General features: G+C 41.6%; 1 protein-coding gene across 2 annotated transcripts in view; it reads left to right on the top strand.

Moving 5' to 3' along the window:
- Positions 1 to 9,955: 9,955 nt before the first annotated feature.
- The window catches only part of ADRA1A (adrenoceptor alpha 1A), a 116,362-nt gene continuing 100,598 nt past the window's right edge, over positions 9,956 to 25,719 (top strand). For both annotated transcript variants that reach the window (XM_068973895.1, XM_068973894.1), the window contains exon 1: positions 9,956 to 11,036. In XM_068973895.1, coding sequence (XP_068829996.1) covers positions 10,154 to 11,036 — 883 coding nt within the window. In that variant the 5' untranslated portion in view covers positions 9,956 to 10,153. The remainder of the gene's footprint in view (positions 11,037 to 25,719) is intronic.

The raw sequence follows: 25,719 nt of genomic DNA, 5'->3' as shown, positions 1-25,719 counted from the left end.
TAATGGTCGCAGGACATAACTATTATATTACGCATCCCCATACTCTTCTCCTCCCCCTCCCCTTAGATACTTATCGCTTGAGAAGAAATAAACTAATGCTATATCCAATAATAAGGTGACTCTCATAATGTACGATTGATACTAAATACAAATATATATATATATATATATGCTTAGGACTCCAATCATATAAATATAAAATATAGGCAAAATTAACCTCTGGTCTTAGAAGCCAGTATAGTTGTTAATTTTGGAAAGGAAAGAGATGATAATAATTGGGAGTGAGCATGAAAGGTCCTCCTGGGATTCATGCTATATATATATATATTTGTATCAGGGACAGGGGAGCCTGGTGGGCTGCCGTCTATGGGGTAGCACAGAGTTGGACACGACTGAAGCAACTTAGCAGCAGCAGCAGCATGAAAGGTCCTCCTGGGATTCTGGTAAGGGTGGATTTCTTAATCAGGATGCTTCCTTCGTGAGTATTCTAGCTAGCTGTACAGTAATGATTTTATTGGTTTTCTTTTTCACATTTTATCCCTCAATGAAAAATTTATTTAAAAAATAACTAAGAAAACAATATCAGATAACTCAATAGGAATTTCAAAAACAGACCTGAACACTTCACAAAAAAGATAGTCAACCAATAAATATATAAAAAGTTTCTCAAATTCATTAGTAATCAGGAAAAATGCAAACTAAAGCCACAATAAGCTATTTCTACATACACACCAAGGTGTTTAAAATTAAGAAGACTGACAATAGACATGCTTGTACCTCTGATAGGAATGTAACTGGTACAACTACTTTGCAAAAGTATGCATCAATATATACTAAAGTAGAACATCTTTAATTTATACTTTGCCCTAAGATGCAGTAATTCCACTTCTAGAAAATATATCCAATGGAAATTCTGGCCATGTGCACCAAAAATCTTCACACGAAGTTCATTGCAAGATTATCGATAATAGTTGAACACCTGTGGCAGATTCATGTTGATGTATGGCAAAACCAATACAATATTGTAAAGTAATTAGCCTCCAATTAAAATAAATAAATTTAAATTTAAAAAAAGAAAAGATAATAAAATATTAGCTTATTTATACACTTAAATACTATTATATAAAGCAGCATCAATAAATGATCCATATGATATATATGAAAAGCATGATTGAATCCCATAAATGTAATCCTGAACTAAAGAAGCTAGATATGATTGAATATATATTGTATGATTTAAATAAAATTCAAAAATAGATATAAGCATAAAGTTAGACATTGAGATAGTGATTACCTTTAGGAAAGAATGTAATTACCGATGAAAGAGACTGTGAGGAATTGGAAGTGTTCTTGTTCAAAATCTGGGTGATTGTGATAATCCATCAAGTTGCACATTTACAGTCGGTGCACTTTTCTGCACCTGTGTTTTATTTCAATTTTTAAATTTTAAATGAAGAATAACAGATGGAAATTGTTCAGAAATAATCACTCTGAAAAGACACCATAGTACTCAACAGAATGGAAACAAATTCACATTTTTATGAAAATGCAGAACATAAAAGGTAAAAATAAAAACTACTAGGGAGATAAAAGATTACACACAAATGCCAGTTAGACTGATAGCAAAATTATCAGCAGCAAAAAGTGAATAATAGCATAAAAGAATTAATCTTCTAAATACTAAAGAGAAAAATCAGTGTTAACTTAGAATTTTATCACCAATAAAACTATCTTTCAATAGTAAATATAAAATAAAAATGTACTTGAATTCACACAATCTTCAAATAACAGATTTTCTAATTTATTTATACTGTCCCAGAGAACAGAAAAAGAGGGAGAGCCAGATATCATTTTTTTGGTGAGTACAATTATAATTTCAAAGCAGATAGATAAAATATTAGAAAAGAAAATCATAGTCCAATCTTACTGGTAAATAACACTAGAAAAAATTATGAATAAATTACCAAAAAATGGAATTTAAAGTATATAAAAGAAAGTATTATATTAGGACTAAGTAGTATTCATAAATTAAAAGCAGAAAAATATTCAATATAAATCAATCTATGTAATTCACCATATTAATAAATTAAAAATGGAAAATCATAAAACCTTAAAAGTGAGAAGAATTTTAAAAAGCCACTTAGCAAATTAGAAATAGATGGGAACCAATTTAACAAATTATTAACAAAAGATACACAGACATCATCCTAACTATTGGAAGTCTAGAAGCATTCCCATTAAAGTAAGTATTAAGGCAAGAATGTTTATAATTATCCCTAAAATTCAACATTATACTGGGGCTACAATTAAATATAAAAGTGGTAAGAAGAGGTATAAGCATTTGAAAGAAAGACATAAAGTTGTTAACTAAATATAGATAATTGTCTTTGTAGGAAATACAAGATGATACAGAAATTTTAAAAATCAATATTAATTTTTGAAAGGAAAAAGAAATTAAAGAAATTCAGTACATAAGATCAGTGTACAAAAATTAAGGCCATTTCCATATATCAGCAAATCAAATAAGGAAAAAACATTATTTATAATAAGAACAAGAAATATAAGTTATCTAAAAATTACTAACCAAAGTCAGGCCAGATGCTTATGAAAAAAAATTTTTTTCAATTATTAAAAAATATATTTTGAGTAAGAGGAGAAATAGAACTATTATAAATATGTTAATTCTCTACAATCTAACTCTTGCAATTACAACTAAGATTCTGGTAAGATTTTTGTTGAAAATCAATGAACTCATTAAAATTCAAATGACATTTCTAGCTTCTGGAAATAGTGGAGTATTTTGTCATAGCGATCCTGCATATAACAATTATAAATTCTGGATTATCTATATATACATGTGCATACCCACACTGTGTGTGTGTGTACAGACATACCCAGAAAGACATACACAGTTTATTCACATTGATGGTAGTTATGTTCTATACAGTCACTGCAAACACTGAGTTAGTGAGTATGGAACCATTTCTGGGAAATTCAGGGTTAGGTTCCTGCAAGCCTCTGGTCACATTTGCATCAGCTGACCAATGTGAATCAGCTGGAAAACAAAAACTATATATTATCTACAGTGACAAAATAATATAAATCTGTCTGACTTTTCAGAAACAACAAAGATTAGACAGTAGAACATATATACTCCAGAAAATAATTTTAGTGTGTTACACATTTTACAATATTTGCTCCCATTTAAAGTTATACTTTAATCTTGCCCTTTTGTATCTTTTATCAAACTGCAAAGTATTGAATATTGATGGAAATTTGTCAATTTTTTTCAAAAATTCTATTCTTTATATTTTATTTAAGAATTCATATGTATATATAAATTCATGAGGTGTTTTCCTTTAAATATCTGTGACTGGAAGAAATGACAATATATATCACAAAGGGCTGACATCCTTAATATATATGTCAATTTTGTACCCCAGTAAACAGACACCACAGTTCAAAAGCATCAGTTCTTCGGTGCTCAGCTTTCTTCACAGTCCAACTCTCACATCCATACATGACCACTGGAAAAACCATAGCCTTGACTAGATGGACCTTTGTTGGCAAAGTAATGTCTCTGCTTTTGAATATGCTATCTAGGTTGGTCATAAATTTCTTTCCAAGGAGTAAGGGTCTTTTAATTTCATGGCTGCAATCACCATCTGCAGTGATTTTGGAGCCCACAAAAATAAAATCTGACACTATTTCCACTGTTTCCCCATCTATTTGCCATGAAGTGATGGGACCAGATGCCATGATCTTCGTTTTCTGAATGTTGAACTTTAAGCCAACTTTTTCAGTCTCCTCTTTCACTTTCATCAAGAGGCATTTTAGTTCTTCTTCACTTTCTGCCATAAGGATAGTGTCATCTGCATATCTGAGGTTATTGATATTTCTCCCGGCAGTCTTGATTCCAGCTTGTGCTTCTTCCAGCCCAGTGTTTTTCATGATGTACTCTGCATATAAGTTAAATAAGCAGGGTGACAATATGCAGTCTTGACGTACTCCTTTTCCTATTTGGAACCAGTCTGTTGTTCCATGTCCAGTTCTAACTGTTGCTTCCTGACCTGCATACAGATTTCTCAAGAGGCAGGTCAGGTGGTCTGGTATTCCCATCTCTCTCAGAATTTTCCACAGTTTATTGTGATCCACACAGTCAAAGGCTTTGGCATAGTCCATAAAGCAGAAATGCTGGACTGTGAAGAAAGCTGAGCACTGAAGAATTGATGCTTTTGAACTGTGGCATTGGAGAAGACTCGTGAGAGTCCCTTGGACTGCAAGGAGATTCAGCGAGTCCACCCTAAAGGAGGTCAGTCCTGGGTATTCATTGGAAGGACTGATGGTGAAGCTGAAACTCCAATGCTTTGGCCACCTCATGAGAAGAGTTGACTCACTGTAAAAGACCCTGATGCTGGGAGGGATCGAGGGCAGGAGGAGAAGGGGACAACAGAGGATGAGATGGCTGGATGGCATCACTGACTAGATGGACATGGGTTTGGGTAAACTCCAGGAGTTGGTGATGGACAGGGAGGCCTGGCGTGCTGCGATTCATGGAGTAGCAAAGAGTCAGACACGACTAAGCGACTGAACTGAACTGAAATGAAACAGATACAGAGACATGATTAACCATGCAAAAGATATAAGGGGGAAATTCTTATGAAGGAAAAAGGGAAAGTTGGAGAAAGAGAGCCTTCAAACTATGATCTAAGTCAGAATCCTGTGAAGAAGAGAGGAAGGAAGAAGTACTGGGAAAGAAATATATCAGACTATTGCACAGTTAGAAGAAAGTTTTGGCCAGCCAATGAGGAGCACATGAGACAAAGTCCCCCATTCAGGAAATCCCAGGTCTTGTAGTAACAGGCTTGCAGTAGAACCTCTTCCATGCTTAGCCATTGGTTGGGAGTAGCCCATAGGAAGTATAGCATAAGCACAGGGATGGATCCAGAAGGACAAAATGTGGGACTGTCAGTCAGTTATGCATCAGGAGATCTTGATGGCATGTTTTCATGGCTGCCATAATATGTAAAGAGTACTTAAAACCAATAAGACAAAAAGGGGAAACACCACTATAAAAATACCAGTGGACATTATACCAAATTACCCATCAGCCACTTAGAATTATTTTCCCTTCTCTATGTTCCTCTCTGCATTCCAGTGGATGGAAGAATCTCTGCCAGCCATATTTGGGGTTATAATCTACCAATGAGAGAAATTCCTGTGGAAGTTCTGAAAGGAAAAGAAAAGCAGAAGGCATCGTGCACTGTGTACCACTGTTGCATAGGAATGAAGGCTTCAGCCCACAGCACATGTGAAGATTTGTGAGATCTTTTTTTTTCTGGATATGCTGTACATTACTGATGCTTGAGGCAGCCAAATGCACTATTGCAATGTCCTGATATTCCTGTACTTACAGATTTCCTGTAAGCAAATAGCAGTTTTCCCTGATCTGTTTTCCAATCTTTCTTGTCTCCAGAGTGAAAAAGTGAAAGTGAGTTTCATCCTGGTCTCACAGGAGGGCAGGAACAGACCTTTACCACTTCACAGCCTACTCTGACCTCACTGCCCCTTCTCATGGATCTCACTGAACATCTTCTGGGGCATCCATGTCAACCATTCTTTAAGGAGATGAATAGTTTCCTATTAGCCAGTCTGTGATTAGCTACGGAAAGATCGGTTCTGAGAGTCAGTTTAGCAAATGTTGATGTTCACAGGTTTAGAAGCAGATTTGAAAGACCTACCTGGCACCATCCAGGGGCCAAGCTGGAAATAAAGAGCTGGCTCGGGTTTCTCTGTTGAGGGGGCTGGGATTGTAAGTATGCTTGTTAGTTAGGGATGGGAGATGGAGAGTTTCAGAGTCTTTGTACATTTTGACTCTACAGAGTTGAGCAATTTTTACTTGCTCTTCTTGATTATTCTATTTCCTTATCTACCATGGAACAGATCTTACCAGAAAGCTTGCATTCATGCTAAAAAGTTAATGGATAAGAAACTAAACAGTAATGTAGTCCTCTGGTGGGTGGGATTTCTGAAGAACAGACCTTGTATACATATTGGATGATAAGATGTAGGAGTCTCAGGGAACTGATACAGCCTTTCCAACCCAGGGGACTACATCTCAGAGCAAGTGACTGAAGGATGAGAGCAAACCCAGATTTCCTGTCTCCTCTCACGTCTGCTTCTCCTTCAACACAGAATTCAGTTTATGAATAAAAAAGCCATTTGTGTATTTATTTTTAAAATAATATTAAAGTCAAGTCAAAAAATTAATCAAATAGTATTAAAGTCTAATTAAACATGATAAGTGTCAATTGTTGTTTGTTGTTGTTATTCAGCCTCTAAGTTGTGTCCAACTCTGCAACCTCATGGATTTTTAGTCTGCCAGGCTCCTCTGTCCATGGGATTCTCCAGGCAAGAATATTGGAGGGGGTTGCCATTTCCTTCTCCAGATAAGTGTCGGTACCACTCCTATAGATGTGGGGGTAGAATGGCATTGTTTTTAAGAAAGAGGTCATCTATACACTAGGTCTCGGATGAAGCAAAAAAAATCCCTTCTCCCTGCTTCCTCCTCCCCTGATCTTCCTGAGGGCATTTCTATGAGATATTTTGAGGTATATTGCTATGATAAAAGCCTTCCAATCATTTCTCTTGAAAAAGGTAATAATAAACTTCTGTTAAGGGGAGGGAATTCAAGTACTTACCTCTCTGTTACTATTTAACAGAACCTACTATATTCTACAAACAGAGTGTTTTGCCTGAATCAATAAAAATGAAAGGAGGGGACTTAGGAGATGGGAATCAAGAATGGAGAAAATTCTGGCATTTCCCCAATATTCCAAAACACAGATGACATTTATTCAACTGTAAGGTAAAAAGCACATGGGATTTATAAAAAAAAAAAAAAGTAAATAAGACTGGCAATGTCAACTATTCGAGTTCTAATTATTCATTCATTAAGAAAATTAAAGAGAAGTAATACTCTTTTTGGGGGGCACGGGGGGGGGGTGGAGGGGGTCATACTTCCCAGGTGACACCAGTGGTAAAGAATCTCCCTGCCAATACAGGAGACACAAGAGACATGGATTTGATTCCTGAGTCAGCAAGATCCCTTGGAGGAGGAAATAGCAACCCACTTCAGCACTCTTGCCTGGGAAATCCTATGGACAGAGTAGCCTGTCAGGCTACAGTCCATGGAGTGACAAAAGAGACACCACGTAGTGACTAGATAACAGCACTCTTTTAAAGGATATATTTTCTTATGCAAACTGGAAAATAATAAATAGCACTTTAAAAACACTAAGCTGTGTAAGAAACTGCAGTGGAACCAACATGCTTTCTTAATCCATTTATCTGCAGAAATGAGAAGTGAATCATATTTCAAAAGGTTTAGATATGCTCACTTTATTCTTCTGGAGTTATAATTTTATTACAATCAGATTTATTGAAACTTATCTGATTTTACATTCTTCTTAAAACATCTGCAAATAATATAATTCACCTGCATATTTGGCATAACAATATGCTTCTTTTCGATTTTAACAGAACCTAGTCCAAGCGTTAATTGAATCAAGCTGTTCAAAAGTAAATCTCCTGGGCATTTCTTTGAGCACATCATACGCACTGTAATACTTGTCTGGCAAATGTCTATTTTTCTTTATTTTTAAAATCAGGATCATGTAAAGAAGTTATTTACTACAAATAAAAAAATTCCTTCTCCCCGCTTCCTCCTCTCCTCTCACACACTTTCTTAAAGTAAAGCGAGAACCTAATTCACTCAAGGTAAAAGGCAAAAGCCAAAAATTAAAAAACAAAACAAAAAATCTAGTGGGCGCATAGGGCCTATTACCGCCGAGTAATACGGTAACAGCAGGAGATTACGGTACTAGCCGGGGCTACTGACTGTGTTACGTCAGCGAGAGCCGCAAAGTTCCTTGCCAGTCTTTGCTGATGTAGGGGAGCTGAATATTAAAAGGGCGAAGGTGGAGTTATTGCTTGACTGTATTTTTTTTTCTTTTTCTGTTTTCTTTATTGTTAAAATCTCCAGGTAAAGCGTCTGTGAGCCAGGATCTTAAAGACGTCTCTGGTAAAGGGGTGAGTCAGAGGGTGCAAAACGACCGGGAACTGTTTGGTGGGAGAGACGGTCCCCTCTCCCGGCAGGGAGGAGGCAGCGGAGTTGCTCGGGGGACCGCGGGCCGCTCCACTTCTCGCGGCGCGCGCGCACCAGTGGCTCTGCATCCGCGCTCCAGGTGAGTGCGCTGCAGGGCCGGGCGGGTGAGGGCTAACCTCCCGGGGCCTTCAGGCGAGACCCTACTCCCACTTTCGCTAAGCTCCTGCTCCGTCTTTCACCCCCTTCCCCACCCCACCGCGTTTCCCTCTTGTATTCTGGGAACTTATCTCCTAGTTAACAAGTGTGTTTTTAACAGCGTATTTATCGCTCCGCGGGTAAGGGGAAACGGGTTTCTGCAGTTGCTTGCGTTCTATTATCACCTGTGAGCTCTAGAACTTGGGATTTTCACAGAAGCCTTTGCTGAGGGAATCCCGCCTCGGGGCCCAGCCGCAAGGTGGGTCCCCACTCCCCCGCATTCCCACCGGAGTCCCTGTGGTCTGCACGCAGCTGTGGAAATCTACCTTTCTTACGCAGACGGTGACCCCCGGCTCGGAAAATAAATACGAGGCGCCCCTGGCCGCCGGCTCGCGGACTTGATTTTTACACCTACAAAATCCGCAGTGACTGCCGCCAGCAAAGCCCCTTAGGCTTAGCGATGCTCCCTGCTCCCACTCCTCCCCGGAACCCTCAGGGCCCTCCTGGGCGTGGCTAGAGGCTCGAGTCCTCCGGGACCCCTGATCCTGTGGCTCGGAAAGGACTCTCGGACCTTTCCTAGAGTCGGGTTCAGCCCTCGTTGTGTCCCGAGGGCTTTGCTCTGGACCCGGCTTTCAGGCCGGCTTGGCTGGTCGACAGACCGGCGCGCTCCGCACGTTCAAGTGTGAATTCCTCTGGCGTGAGCTTGCGCGTGGCACTGCCTCTGCGGTCCCCTGGTCTCGGCGACTCCCTCTTCCCAGGCCGCCCCCTCCAGGTGACTGCGAAGCAACCTGCGCAAGTGGCCACCGGGTAGATCCTCCGGGTTTCCATCAGCTTGGCTCGGCGCGGCATACCCTTCAGCCTCAAATCGCGCCACTCGGGCTAGATTTTAATTTCAAGCTAGATTTAAATTAATTTATTTTCAGATTTTAATTTCACGCCGGCCGTGCTGGAGCTTGGGGTGTGTTTGCCTCGGTCCTGAACACCGCCAGAGGCCGCGAGGAGGAGCGCGCCAGGGCAGGTGCCCAGCGGCTGGGCACGGCTCGCGGTCCCCTCCCGCGCGCTGGGCTGCGGCAGGACGGGTCGCTTCGGGATCTGAGTCGGCGGGGCTCCCGGCCGGGTCAGACCCCGCATCTAGCACGGCCTCGCTCCCCGAGGCGGCTGGCTTACACTCTGCATTTCTTTGCGCTCTTTCAGGACAACGCTGGCAAACTACGCTCCGCAGCCATCTCGCTCTTGGTGAACATTTCATTATCCGCGTTTCCCCTTGGCCTGCGCGATCTGTCATGAATGCAGCCACACCGAGTGTAACTGCGGGTGGGGAGAAGCGCCCAGATGCCAACGGTCCCCACCTTTGAGAGTCGACGGCAGACCAGTACTTGCTTGTGGTTTGTTGGGGGGAGACTGAAGTTTTGAATTCCAATTATGTGCAGAATGCTCAAACTTCTCACTCGGACGGAGCGGACAGTGCAGGAAAGGGGACTCCCATAATTCTGGGATTGCGTTTTGCATCGAGTCTCCCTGAGTTCCGTGCTAAGGCTCGGATAGGGAGGGAGCCGGGGCCCCGGGCCAGCGCTACGGGTGGAGAGAGTCGGTTGGCAGCTCCGCGCGCCCCTGGCCATGTCGCCTTCAAAGCCCTACCCCTTTGCGTGGCCTACTGAGGGTTTCCCGGGCTGGCCGGAGTTGCTTCCTCCCTGCACGTTCTCTCTTACCCCCAGACAACCCCAGCAGACGAGGCTCCTGGGAGCCGAGAGCTTTTGACTCCCCGCTCCCTCGCTCCTCTCCTCCGCGCCCGCCGAGGGGTGGCCCTCAAGAGCCGGACTTTGCCGGCCCCGGCCCCGGGGGGCTGGGACCATGGTGTTTCTCTCCGGAAATGCCTCCGACAGCTCCAACTGCACCCACCCGCCGCCACCGGTGAACATTTCCAAGGCCATTCTGCTCGGGGTGATCTTGGGGGGCCTCATCCTTTTCGGGGTGCTGGGGAACATCCTCGTGATCCTTTCCGTGGCCTGCCACCGGCACCTGCACTCGGTCACACACTACTACATCGTCAACCTGGCGGTGGCCGACCTTCTCCTCACTTCCACGGTGCTGCCCTTCTCCGCTATCTTCGAGATCTTGGGCTACTGGGCCTTCGGCAGGGTCTTCTGCAATGTCTGGGCGGCGGTGGACGTCCTGTGCTGCACGGCTTCCATCATGGGACTCTGTATCATCTCCATCGACCGCTACATCGGCGTGAGCTATCCTCTGCGCTACCCCACCATCGTCACCCAGAAGAGGGGCCTCATGGCCCTGCTCTGCGTCTGGGCGCTCTCTTTGGTCATCTCCATCGGGCCCCTCTTCGGCTGGAGGCAGCCGGCCCCGGAGGACGAGACCATCTGCCAGATCAACGAGGAGCCGGGCTATGTGCTCTTCTCGGCCCTGGGGTCCTTCTACGTGCCGCTGACCATCATCCTGGTCATGTACTGCCGGGTCTACGTGGTGGCCAAGAGGGAGAGCCGGGGCCTCAAGTCGGGCCTCAAGACCGACAAGTCAGACTCGGAGCAGGTGACGCTCCGCATCCATCGCAAAAACGCCCCGGTAGGAGGCAGCGGGGTGACCAGCGCCAAGAACAAGACGCACTTCTCCGTGAGACTGCTCAAATTTTCGCGCGAGAAGAAAGCGGCCAAAACGCTGGGCATCGTGGTCGGCTGCTTCGTCCTCTGCTGGCTGCCTTTTTTCTTAGTGATGCCCATTGGTAAGTCTTTACATCAGCTCTTCCCCTTCTGCTATCCTAGACTCACAGTCATGGGTGGATGAGAAAGGATCTGCATTTCAAACGGCAAAGCTAGGAGGGCAGTTAGGAAGGACTTCCCTGTAGAAAAGTAAAATTTCATTCCCTTTCTGCTCCAGTCTCACTTATATTCAGTCCTAGGGCACTTTTTCGACTACTGCAAAGTGGTTTCCCACCGATGCAGATTATTGGTCTTCTTAATAAGAACATTAACTTCTGCTAATGCTTTTAAGCCTGTGTTTAACTGAAAAACATCCATCCTTGGATTTCAAGTCTCTGAGTCTCCTCCACCAGGCACTAGGCACGGGCAATGGAATGTCACTTTCATCTCTGCTGCTGTGGACTGCAAATTCTCTTGGCCTAAAAATAAGCACGATGCTTATCCTGAACAAACTTGTGCAATTTGATTATTAGATTAGATTATTCCTAAGGGTTAGTGAAAATGGTCTGCTTATGTTCTATATCTGTGTTCATTTTGCTTTCTGGATTCTGTGTGGAAGAAACTATAACGAGCTACTGGCAAGAAAAAATATATCTCCAAAACAGTTTAACCTTTAAAGAATTCAATATACTGTTTCCAATAAGTAAATACATTCCCCTTTATTTTAATGCTAAGTATTAAACCAAACAGTAATGTTACAGATCCAGTTTTCACAAATGCTGAATGAGCTGTTGTCAAAACTAATTAGTTCATTATAAGTGTCAGCAAGCTGATGCACTTGGATTCATCATTTACCTCCGGAAGGCCTTCCTGACAACCTAGAATGGTTGTTTACTATTTTTAGTTTGTGAGCTCAGATGTAGACCCACACACATTGGTTATCCACTAGCTCAAGCACACAAAAAAATTACAATAAAAAGTCATAGACGTCTGTACTTTAGGGTCAATTTACATGGCATGTACTGAAAGTCCTTTTATTGGCAACACCGAGTGGTCATTGCAGCTATTATTTTTTGAGGGCTAACTATGTTTCAGACATTAAAAATTTGATATCATTAGTCCTCTCAATAGCTAAGTGAGGTATATGTAATTATTCCAAAATCACAAGTCAGGGGAAGGAATTCTTCAAGTTCTAAAGCTTTGCTGTCTACTATCGTAACCACTAGCCCCATGTGTCTATTGAATGTAAGTTAAAATTAAAGAAAATTAGTATTCAGTATTCACATGTGGCCAGCGGCTACTGCCTTGTACAGCAGAGATATAGAGTATTTCGATCATTGCAGAAATTTCTACCCAACACGGCTGCTTGAGAGGCCCTTCCAAATTCATTCCCTGGCCTTTCATCATTATTGCATTCTCTGCTTCTAGAACGACATCACAGCTTTGATTGTATTTATACAACCTTCTTTACCTGAGCCACTGCCTCCCATCCCTTCCTCTTGAAGTTTGCACATTTAGTTATGCATCTGTTCACCTGTCAATTATTGTATTTATTAAACACTTGTTCTAGACACTTAGGGTGAACAAGACAGAAAAGTCCTTGCACTGAGATGTTTGCAATCTTTGGGGGGAAATAGACAAAAACAAACAAATATACCTTTAAAAGTCAAGGATTAACAAGCACTATTTTAAAAGTAAACAGGATAATAAGATAGAGACTGGGATGACAATGTGGTGAATGGCATGGAAAGTCCTCTCTGAAGAGGTGATATTTGAGCAGAGACCTGACTGAAGTGAGGAGCAAGCTTTGCAGATTCTAGGAGGAAGAGTTTTCTGGGCAGAGGCAATAGCCAGTGCAGAGCTGGCAAGGAACCTGACCTGTCTTTTAGGCCAAAGTCGAATTTGCATATTATTCTAATTGTGATGGGAAGTCATCCAATCAGAGAGGCTTTAGCATGTGAGTGGCTGGTCTTATATTTTTAAACGATGGTTCTGGCTGCTGGGAGGAGTGAGGGCTGTTTCCCAGATAAGAGTTGGAGGGAGACCACTTAGGAGACTGTTGGAGACATCAAGAAGGGAAAAGTGGGGAAGCCCTGTACTCAGGTAAAACAGGTGGGCATGGTTCAAAGTGATCCCAGTTCAGTTCAGTTGGTCAGTCATGTCCAACTCTTTTTAACCCCATGAACTGCAGCATGCCAGGCCTCCCTGTCCATCACCAACCCCGAAACTCATGTCCATTGAGTCAGTGATGCCATTCAACCATCTCATCCTCTGTCGTCCCCTTCTCCTCCTGCCCTCAATCTTTCCCAGCATCCGGGTCTTTTCAAATGAATCAGCTCTTCGCATCAGATGGCCAAAGTATTGGAGTTTCAGCTTCAACATCAGTCCTTCCACTGAACACCCAGGACTGATCTCCTTTAGGATGGACTGGTTGGATCTGCTTGCAGTCCAAGGCACTCTCAAGAGTCTTCTCCAACACCACAGTTCAAAAGCATCAATTCTTCGGCACTCAGCTTTCTTTACAGTCCAACTCTCACATCCATACATGACCACTGGAAAAACCATAGTCTTGACTAGACGGACCTTTGTTGACAAAGTAATGTCTCTGCTTTTTAATATGTTGTCTAGGTTAGTCATAACTTTCTTTCCAAGGAGTAAGCGTCTTTTAATTTCATGGCTGCAGTCACCATCTGCAGTGATTTTGGAGCTAAAAAAATAGAGTCAGCTACTGTTTCCAGTGTTTCCCCATCTATTTACCATGAAGTGACAGGACCAGATGCCATGATCTTAATTTTCTGAATGTTTAACTTTAAGCCAACATTAAATTTGGACATAGCATATGAAAAAAAGAGAGGAGTAGAGATAACTTTTGGGTTTTAGGCCCTGACAACTGGGTAAATAGTAGTATTTCCTGAGATTGGAGAAACTAAAGAATCATGGAGTGGTAAGGGGCTGGCAGGAATGTGAAGCACAAGTGCTTATTTTATACAGTCCACGCTGAGAAGTGTCTATTAGATGCACAAGTAGGCAGTTACATGCATGTATTTGGAGCTAAGAGGGGAAGCTGTTTATGTTTAGCCAAGCTTATGATATAACCTTGGGACACATCAACATATTTCCACAGAAATGGAAGGATATGCAAGTGAGAAAGTGTGGAGAGAAAAGAGAGATGAAGACTGAGCCTTGGACCCTGATATTTGAGGGTCAAGAAAAGGAAGAGAAATGAAAAAGTCAGCAAAAGAAACTGAGAAGGAGTGGCCAGGGAGGTAGAAGAAGGTGATGTCCCGGAAACTGAATGGAGATGTTTCATGAAGGCAGGAGTCACATGCAGCTGCTAGACCAAGTCAGAGGACTGGGAATCCACACTGGACTTGGCCTTGTAGAGGTCTTTGGTGATATGAGGAAGTCCTGAAGGAAATGGCAACCCACTCCAGTATTCTTGCCTGGAGAATCCCATGGACAGAGGAGCCTGGCGGGCTACAGTCCATTGGGTCGCAAAGAGTTGGACACAACTGAGCAACTAACACTTTCTCTGAAGACAGTAGTTTCAGTGGAGTGATGGAGACGAAAGCCTGATTGTGCACTTTTTTGAGAGAATGAAAGGTGATGTGAAAGGGTTTTACTAGACTGTGGGACAGGGAAAGGCAGTGTAGCTACAAGGATCTAGGGAAAATTTTCAAAGGTGGAGATAGGATATCATGTTTATTTTCTGATGGAAATTATGGCCTAGAGAGATCCTGATGGTACAGGCAAAGAAGGACACAAGAGGGTTTGAAAATGATGGGGAAGCCAGAGTGTGTGAGCACAGAGGCAGTAGGTAAGGAGGGGAAAGGTCAAGATCACTTCCAAATACATGCATGTTCTCCATGAAATAAGACTCATGGTCATCTCAAAATTTGATGAAATTTATGTATTTTTAAAACTAAGCTGATTTTAATTTCAGAATGACTAAGAGAATAGAAAACATTCATTTGTAAAAAGCAAATGTTCCTACCAAGCCAAAAGCATCATTGTGAGAGTTAAATTTTAGATGTAGATAATGCTGATGGCTTCAGCCTGGCTTTATACATCAGGAGTAAATTATAGTCAGATGAAAGTACACATCAGCTTAATTTCTCTTTCTTTGGGTTCCCTTCTATATAATTCTGCTCATCATTAAAAAGAAATGAACCAAATATCTAAGTGTTTATGAAAATGTCCTATGGCATCTCTATTCCCTATTTTTAATAAATTGAGTTGGAAAGAAAAAAATAATTAAGATCATCAACTAAAAGTGAGGAAGGAATAGGAAGTGATGGTAGTTTGAGGAGTAAAAGAAAATGTGAAGGATCAGTCTTTGAGGTGAGAGAGTAAATAGATTATGGAAATTTTCTAGAGTTACCAGAAGGTCCTGAGGACATGTTTGAGGCTTAAGTTCATATATTTAAAGGAAGACCAATCAAGAAGGCTGAATGCTGGTCTTTCATAGCTAAGAGGCTGGGAATGATAGGGAATGTTGCTGATGACTGATTATATCTAGGGGCTGAAGTAACAGAAGGGGAGACTGTGAAGGAACATAGGCTAGATCAGATTGTGCTGTTTGTGTGCTCACTCAGTCGTGTCTGACTCTTTGTGACCCCGTAGACTGTGGCCCATTAGGATCCTCTGTCCATGGGATTATCCAGGAAAGAATACTGGAGTGAGTTGACATTTCCTCTTTCAGGGGATCTTTTTGACCCAGGAATTGAGCCACATCTCCTGAGGCTCCTAGATTGGATTAGGGGCCATACAGAGCCAGATGGTGGGAACAGTTCAGATAAGGATGGGTGACTGGGAGTTTGAGACTTCCAGTGGTGGCTTAGCTGTCCAAGAAGAGGAGCGTGATAGACTGGCTCTTGAGTGCCTCTAGGGAAAAGGAGACTCTGGTCTTAGAGCTTCTCTTGTGGATCTGCTGTCTTGGGAAGCTGGTAACATTGAAGTGAAAATGGGCACAAGATCACCAAACCTACCAAATCTATGATCCACAGTTTCTTTTTGACACCAAACTAGAACCCATGCTCCACAACAAGAGAAGCCAATGCAAAGGGAAGCCCACTTACTGGAACTAGAGAAAACCCCTGCACAGCAGAAAAGACCAAGCACAACCAAAAATAATAAAAATAAATATGCAAAAATAAATTTTAAAAAACTCACTCTAAGGTATAAATGACTGATTATTATGTCAAGTGTGATCTCCCTCCCCTGAAGGGGTTCTCGGTTTCAGGAAAATATTTAGGATATGGGAAGAAGACAAGGCTTGTTTCTTCCCGGAGTGATTGGCTGTAGAATAAGTGCCAGGCACTGTGTTGGAACAAAAAGTTGACCAAAGCACAGACTCTGCCCTCAAGGGTCTCACAGTCTAGTTAAGGAGACAAATTGAAAACAATGGTCACAAATCTATGAGATTGGTCCTCAAAGTGATATTACAAATGCTAAGGAATAGAATAGTGAACAATGTCTGGAAATCACTACAGAAGCATCTAGACGTATCGCAGTTAACTAAGCAGAGGCTTGAAGACTGCACTACATCTCATGAGCCATCAGTGAGAGGTTGTTTGTTTTTAGTAACTATCTTAAGTACATTTTTCATGCAAAATGTGGAGAGAATAATAAATATGCCATTATGTTATTATACCCAAGGGACATGAGCTCTTAAGTAGGACAAGTAGTCTCTTGGGAAGAGAGCTTATGGGTTTGCCCTCAGCTGCCAGAGGACAGAGGGCTTGGAAACTGAAACCAGAGCAGGGGTGGGTGTACTGTGCAAAGCTGAGGGATGAAGCACCCACCTGTGCAGGAACCAGACCAGGATAATCAGGTGAGGGGGGACCTCCCATCTCATTGTGAAGGCCCCTCTGGATTTGTGAGAAGGCTCTGTCTCCCCATGGACTCCACACTTCACTCTCTCCCCGGTTCTTCCCCACCAGAGCTGGGTTGGTTGGTGGGCTGAATAGCCTGATTACAGGTAGAAATCTGACTTTTCTGCCTTCAAGTCTAAGTCTTGCTAGCCTTGTCTTCTTCCCATATCCTAAATATTTTCCTGAAACCGAGAACCCCTTCAGGGGAGGGAGATCACACTTGACGTAATGATCGGTCATTTATACCTTGAGTGAATTTTTTAAATTTTATTTTTGCTTATTTATTTTTATTATTTTTGGTTGTGCTTGGTCCTTTCTGCTGTGCAGGGGCTTTCTCTAGTTCCAGTAAGCGGGGTTCCCTTTGCGTTCGCTTCTCTTGTTGTGGAGCATGGGGCCTAGGGCATACGGTCTTCAGCAATTGCAGCTCATCGGGTCTAGAGCAAGAGCTCAGTTGCTCCAAGGCATGTGGGATCTTCCTGGACCAGGGATTGAACCCATGTCCCCTGCATTGGCAGGTGGATTTGTAACCACTGAACCACCAGGGAAGTCCTAGAGTGAATGTTCTTAGAAAACAAGTTTTGATCAAGAAGCTAAATAAAGAGAATTTGAAGCTGTTAGATTTCAACATTGGAGAAGGCAATGGCACCCCACTCCAGTACTCTTGCCTGGAAAATCCCATGGATGGAGGAGCCTGGTAGACTGCAGTCCATGGGGTTGCAAAGACATGACTGAGCGACTTCACTTTCACTTTTCACTTTCATGCATTGGGGAAGGAAAATGGCAACCCACTCCAGTGTTCTTGCCTGGAGAATCCCAGGAACGGAGGAGCCTGATGGGCTGCCGTCTATGGGGTCGCAGAGTCGGACACGACTGAAGTGACTTAGCAGCAGCAGCAGCCTTCAACATATGAAAGAAGGAAGGGTATAAACTGTGCCTCAAGGAACCTTGGGACCTGGAGTGTGTGTTTCATCTTTGCCTATTACATTCTTCTGTCTAGAGCCGACTGGTACCAAAGGCAGTGTGCTGGATGGAGAAAGTATTGACCTGAGATTTCAACCTAGGCTTTCTTTTTTCATAAAATATGGGATGTTATATGGGTCAGCTGCCTAGTATAGCACCTAGCACAGAGCAAATGGCAATAAATGTTAATCTTATCTGAATTCATACATTTCACGGATCATTACTGACATATGTTGATGTGGGATGTTGCCATGAAGAGTGGATGCCTTTGGAGGTCTGGGCAAAATAAAGCATTAGAAAGAAGGGGATTGGGGGGGAAGCATTTACTGAACACTTGGTTATATGCATCAAAACTCTGGACACATCTGATTTACATTCAGAATAAGTATTATTATTGTACTGAGCCATTGCCATCATCTCTGAATGAAAGGAGAGAGTACTGGGCTGAGCTGTGGTTCAGATGGACATTACTATTTGAGAATTATTTTAAAATAAAAAAAGACAGCACAGCAACTTCCCTGGCAGTCCACTGGTTAAGATGCCATGCTTCCACTGTAGAGTCTGTGGGTTTGATCCCTGGTCGGGGAACTAAGATCTCACATGCCACATGGTATGGCCAATTAAAAAATAATTTTTTTTAAAGTTTATAGATGTTTTTTAAAAAGACAGCACATGGTAAGGAGGGAGAACGTTTTAAGATGCAGTGTCCAGGAGAAGGCAATGCAGGCAAGATGATTACCAGGTGAAAGCAGTGAGGCATAGTCATTTATTCATTCAGCAAAATTTCATTGAGCATCTCCTATGTGCCAGGTAGCTAGAGACTCCCTGGAGATAAAGACAAATCCTTGCCCTAGTGGAGCTGAAAATCTGCACAATTCAATACATAGCAAGTTTCAGATGGTGATATGTGAAAAGTAGCAAGAAAAAGGGGTGAGTGCACATAATGACATAGAATGATGCTTGTGGATGCCCAGGCCAGTTAGAAATTGCATTTCTTTGCTGCAGGTACAAAAGAACAGGCCCCTGCCCTGATTCTTATGGAAAAGGCTGACTTCTGAGAGATTATGGTGTGGAGAGAATCTAAGAACCATTTCGGCTTTAAGATAAGAGACCAGTTTTTCAGTTACTCTAGCTGCATCACATAGGTAGGGGTGTGTGTGAAGTCGTGTCCAACTCTTTGCAACCTCGTAGACTGTGGCCCCCAGGCTCCTCTGTCCATGGGATTTCCCAGGCAAGAATACTGAAGTGAGTTGCTATTTTCTCCTCCAAGGATTATCATTTCCTTCTCCAGGGGATCTTCTTGACCCAGGGATTGAACCCACATCTCTTGCATCTCCTACATTGGCAGGCAGGTTCTTTACCAGCTGACTCATGGGGGAAGCCCCTTGCCACACCACAAATCATCTCAAAACTTGGTAGCTTAAGGCAACAATCCTGCTATGGCTTGCATCTGTAGGGCAGTTCTAAGTCAAGGTCTAGTTTATTGGGCTGTCGGGATGTTAGACTTGATGGCCGCTCTTCCCCCAGTAGTTGAAGCCAGCTCTCCTGCAGTGTGGCACTTCTTTCCAAGAGAATCGGGGCAGAAACTGCCAGGCTTCTGAAGCACAAGACCCAGACCTGGCCCAGGGTCACTTCTGCCTCGCTCTGCAGGAAAACCAAGTCACCAAGGCCAGTATACCTTCAAGGGGAGGAAAACAGACTCACCTCCTGGTAAGAGAGCAGATTCGCAAAGGGATAAGGGGATTATTACAACCATCTTCCAATACATTTTCCTCACAACTGTATCAGGCAGCATTTCTCATTCATCTTCCAGTTACTTATGGAGAATGTCCCATATATCGGGCTTTATGAAATGTAACCATGTAAAAACAACCTGGGTGTTTGCCTTCCTGCAGGCTTCTAATCTCCATGAGGAGATAGACATGAATCAGATAACCACATAAAAACGCCAAAACTGTGTACAAGGAAGAGGATGGAGTGGTACCTTGTAAACATGGCCTGTGGATAAGAGTGACCCTGGGCAAGAGGGTAGAATAGGCTTGCTGGGAAGGAGAGCTTGACCTTCTTGACCTTGATCTTTGGGGCTGAGATCTGTAGACCAAGGAGCTGTTCATTGGTTAAAAGGAGACTGGAGGGAATGAGATGGATAAAGACTCTGATAAGACTGGACTGAAGCTGGAGAAAAAGGGAGCTAACTGAATAAGACTTTAGGGTCATTTTTATGAGTTTGTGTTTTTATTTGAAGATGACCAGGAACAAGAATGCCATGATCAAGTTTATATTTTAAATCATCAGAGGCTTAACAAAAAGAAGACTGGCTAGACCAGTTGGGAGACATTGACCCAGGACAGGTGAGAGATACCTTGCCAAATAGGATCCTTCTCACTCAAGGCTGAAAATATTAATTTCCGCGAGCTGCCACGGAGTTCTCAAATGCCTCTTGTTGTCATTGCCTCCAGAGCAGATTTATGAGAAAAGCTTTCCCTGATCACAAATAGTCTAACCAGACTTGGCTTTAAATTAATTGTGGCTCTTTCCACAAGACGAATCTGTCGTTGGAGATTTACCATCATATTCAAAGAATGTGCCTCAGGCTCAGAAGACGTCCACGATGAGTTCTAACAAAGCTTTGAACAATAACTGACTCTTTTAAGCCAGCTGCATACAGGCAAGTCAGTACTCTGAAAGAGACACCACTTAGTGACCCAGGTATTGCTGTGTTTTCTTATTTCGTGGTTTCAGGTTCAGGCGGGAGGATTTTTCCTAAGGCATTTTCCTCATTGGACAGGTTCACCGTCTTAGTCCTTTAACTTGGTTTTCCATCTGGACATGTGTATAGTGACTTTTCATCTTGAAACTGCATTTTTCTTTACTAATTCAAATCCCCCCATATTTTTATATTTGAAATCCACTCCCCCCGTATCAGTCATTTCTATTTCAATTTTGTATTGTGAAATTGCTCATCTGTGCTCTTTGGCCACTTTTTTGTTAAGCCACTGAGTTTTACTTCTTTTCCATTTGTAAGTTTATTGTATACATTGACCATATTAATCACTTATTACTGTATATCCTGGGCTGCCAGTTTTCTCATGCTATATTCAGACATGCTGAGAAAATATAGCTTCTTTATTTTTCAAAAACTGATGTGATCTTTTTCATGAACTCCCAGGGGACACACACACACACACACACACACACACACACACACACACACACACACACACACTTTTAGTTAAACCCAGTAAGTTCAGTCAAATCCAATCATTTAAGCAGAATCTTTATATACTCTGCATCTCTTGGATAACTCAGCATTGCAAGTTTGCCTGCTAAATTGTTAATCAGGGGCACACGTTATGGTTATTGGGGTAGTGGGTGATAGGAAATTATCAGGTCCTAGGTTGATCTCTCCAGAGAAGGCAATGGCAACCCACTCCAGTATTCTTGCCTAGAGAATCCCAGGGACAGGGAAGCCTGGTGGGCTGCCATTTATGAGGTCACACAGAGTCAGACATGACTGAAGTGACTTAGCAGCAGCAGCAGCAGCAGCAGCAGGTTGATCTCTCATGGTGATTTTTAGTTCCTGGCTCTGGGGATGTTGTTTCAGTCTAGTGGCTGGCCCCAGGTGCCAGTCCCTAGCCATCACACAGCTGTCTCCGATGAGTCTGAGGGTACTCACCCATGGACAGTTGCCCCACTTGATGACCCAGCCCTCTTAAGTCATAATAGGTTTATCTGTTTTGCCTCCATTTGGTTCCTGGCTGGGGTAATGCTTGTTCTATTGCCATTGGCCAAGGAGTCACTTTGTCTGTAACAGCCCACATGATCACTGTTCACAGGCTCCTGAGCTAAATCCTAGATGAGGTTTCATCATTGTGTGAAGGCATGGAGAGCCCTATGGGTTCCTCCAAGTCCACACCACTCACACCACACCTCACCCTACCTCACCACACCACACCACACCACTCCACACCAAACATTTGTGTCAATCCACACCTACTCTTCTGCACCCAGCCACACGGGCTGTCACTTTAGCAGATGTAATAGCCCTCTTGTGTCATCTCCCAGTTGCCCGGATGGAGAGTGGGAAAAGGACATTCATTTCTACCTCTGCAGTCAAGAGGGCAGTTCGGGAACACCAGGCTTTCTCTTTTCACTTCCTCCTTCCCCACTTCCCCACACTGTCCACCTGTGGAGAGCAGATACAGAAAGCTTTCCCTTCCTTTGTCTGGCTAAAAGGGACCCTCCTTTGAACCACATACTCCTCCTCCTCCATGCAGGCAGAGAGAGGTATAGGTTTGCTAAAAAGGGAATAAAGACAAAGGATATTTAACAATTTTATAATCTTTATACATATTTAGGAACTATTCTTCTCATTGATTTTTTTTTTGCATTTTACCCTTTTTGTCCTTTTACAAATACATAGACTTTTAAAATTTTTATGTAGTCTCATATTTTAATGTTTCTTCATGGATTGTGCCTTCTAAGGGTCCCTTGGAGAGATCTTCCCCCATGTAACTCAGATAACCTCTATTTTCTCCTAGTTCTTTTAGAGCATCATTTATCATCTGCCTGGAATTTAGTTTTGTATTTTGGTAGGTGATGTCTAACTGTATTTATGTTGAAATGGCTAGCCAGATATTCTTTTTTTAAAAGATTTTTACATGGACCATTTTTAAAGTCTTTATTGAATTTGTTACAATATTGCTCCTGTCTGTGTTTTGGTTTCTTGGCCCTGAGGTATGTAGGATCATTGCTCCCTTACCAGATTGAACCCACACCCCCTGCATTCAAAGGCGAAATCTTAACCACTGGACCACCAAGGAAGTCCCTACCTAGATACTCATGAAAGACTTTTTGAGTAATCTCTCCTTTCCCATCTTCTTTGGGAAACTACCTTTGTTACATTAGGAAGGATCTTGAATCTATTTTGGAACTCCCACTTCTGTTACATTTATCTGTCTCTCTGCTATTAGTGCTACATTATTTTTGTTTCTGTGGTTTCATAATACACTTTCATATTTTAGGGGTGAAGGCACCTAGATGAATATTATTTTTCAACATTATTTTGTCTCTTTGGACATTCATTCTTCCAGGAAAAGTCTGAGCTCATTTTGTCAAGTTACATCTCCTACTCCACCAATACCACTGTACACATACATGCTCTCACACATACATACACAAATCCTGTCACATGTTGTTCATAATTTTTGGATGCTGCTAAATCACTTCAGTCATGTCCAACTCTGTGCGACCCCAGAGATGGTAGCCCGCCAGGCTCCCCTGTCCCTGGGATTCTCTAGGCAAGAACACTGGAGTGGGTTGCCATTTCCTTCTCCAATGCATGAAAGTGAAAAGTGAAAGGGAAGTCGCTCAGTCATGTCCGACTCTTCGCGACCCCATGGACTGCAGCCTACCAGGCTCCTCCGTCTATGGGACTTTTCAGGTAAGAGTACTGGAGTGGGGTGCCATTGCCTTCTCTGAATTTTTAGATATATAGATCAATTTGAAAGGCACCATCTTTATCACACTGAGACCTCCTGTTAAGAAATATGACTATGTAAGTCAACTGTACTTCAATAAAAAACATAACATTTCTCCATTTACTTCCCAAATTATTTTTTTACTATTGTTTACACTTTCCTTTTAATCACACTTACTAACATGTTCTTGAAAAATGATTGTTACAAAGAAGTTGGGGAACGCTGCTTTGGTATTTCATCATTAGATATGACGCTGTTGGTTGTCAGATCAATATCCTTCATCGTATCAAGGAATTATCTTTCTACAGTTTATAGAACAATTTTATCAAATGAATTTTTAATTTTATCAAATGTTGCCTTTTTTATATGCATCAATATACTATTTTTCATTGACATTGAGTTGATAAATTTTATTTCCTAATAATAACCAATCATGTATTCTTGGGTTAAATTCTAGCTGATCAGTGGTATTCTTCTTTTTTATGTTGCTACAGTCTACTAAATATTTTATTTCTGGTTTCCATCTATATTTCTATGTGAAATGAATATATTTTTTATTTTACAGTGGTGTTTTTGTTGCCTTTTTGGTTTCAAGATTATGTTAGCTTTATAAAATGAATTGCGACACTTTTCTTTTTTTTCCTACTATCTGTAACAATTTAAATAGCATAAGAATTATGTGTTCCTTGAAGGTCTGAAAGAACTTGCCCATAAAACATCTGGCTATACCACCTTTTATGGAAGCAGCTCTTGGAGACTGTTTTCTATTTCTTCCATGGATAGTGGTCTATTCTGATTGTCAGATTTGATAATCTTTGTTTTCTTTTCTATTTTCTTTCTTATTGAGGTCCTACATTTTAGCACAGAATTCTACATGAAATTCTGTTATTTTTTCATTCCTTTTCAATCTTTCTCATTTTGTACACCATGTACTTATGTTTTCTCACTTTTTGTCTTCACCGAGGTATCTTGAAAGATTGTTCATTTCATTAGTTTTTTTCAGAGAACCCACATCCTGAATTTATTAATCATTGTTCTCTGTTTTCCAGGGCACTAATTTAAGCTCTAGACATTTCCTTTGTTTTTCTGGTTATATTTTGTTCTTTTATGTTAACGAGCAGAATGTTTGGTTCACGTATTTTAATTTTTCTTGTCTAAGATTAAAAATGACCAAAGTTGTTCATTTTCTTCCCTGCAACTTGAGTTTCTTGCCTTATGTTTTGCTAGGCTGTGCTCTCATCCAGTTTTTTTTTTTTCCTGTTTGTAGCTCCTTAGTCCTGTATGAACGGAAGAGGATTTCTTATATTTTTGTTGTTGTTGCTTGTTAATTTGAACAGTAATTGGTGCTTTTATCCCCTACTTTTTTGGTTGTTGTTGTATCGTTTTTATTGCAAAATTTCACTTATGTGATTGTGATTATCAAAACTGTTATATTATTTATTGTCACTATTTTTCAAAAACATTAAAACAAACATTATCTAGAGTTATATGTTTCAAAAGAGTAGAAACTATTTAGAAGATAAAAATATATAAATCTATAGACTGTTTGAACAATAGACCTAAGGAGGATATTGTTTATTTTTTCTTCTTTTAAAGTTTATTTATTTTTAATTGGAGAATAATTTACAATATTATGTTGGTTTCTGCCATACATCAACATGAATCAGCCATAAGTATACATATGTCCCCTCCCTCTTGTACCTCCTTCCCACCTCCCACCCCATCCCACCCCTCTAGGTCATCACAAAGCACCAGGTTTGAGCTCCTTGTGTCATACAGCAAATTCCCACTGGTTATCTGTTTTGCATATGGGAATGTATATATCTCAGTGCTACTCTCTCAATTCGTCCCACCCTCTCCTGCCCCCACTGTGTCCACAGATCTGTTCTCCATCTCTGCATAGAGAACAGATGCTGCTCCGCAAATAGGTTCATCAGTACCATCTTTCTAGATTCCATGTCTATGTGTTAGTATGCATTTGTTTTTCTCTTTCTGATATATTCGCTATGTATAATAGCCTTTAGTTTCATCTACCTCATTAGAACTGACTCAAATGTGTTCATTTTTATGGCTGAGTAATATTCCACTGTGTATATGTACCACAATTTCTTTATCCATTCATCTCTCAGTGGGCATCCAGGTTGCTTCCATGTCCTAGCTATTGTAAATAGTTCTGCAGTGAACATTAGGGTACATGTTTCATTATCAGTCAATTATAATTGATAACGATACATGTACCCTAATGTAGTGGGATTGTTGGGTCATATAGTAGTTTTCTTATCCCCTACTTTTAAAAACCAATTTCAGATTTACTGCATTGTGGTCAAAGAATGTAAACCCAATAATTTCTAGCTTATGAAATGTATTAGCTTTTTTGATTACTTGATATATGATCAATAATTAGCACATTAATAGATTGAATGTTGCTAAGATATATTTTAATGTTAGCAGTG

Source organism: Capricornis sumatraensis, chromosome 6, assembly GCF_032405125.1.
Source record: "Capricornis sumatraensis isolate serow.1 chromosome 6, serow.2, whole genome shotgun sequence".
Taxonomy (NCBI): Eukaryota; Metazoa; Chordata; class Mammalia; order Artiodactyla; family Bovidae; genus Capricornis; species Capricornis sumatraensis.
This window is presented reverse-complemented; position numbering and strand designations above follow the sequence as displayed.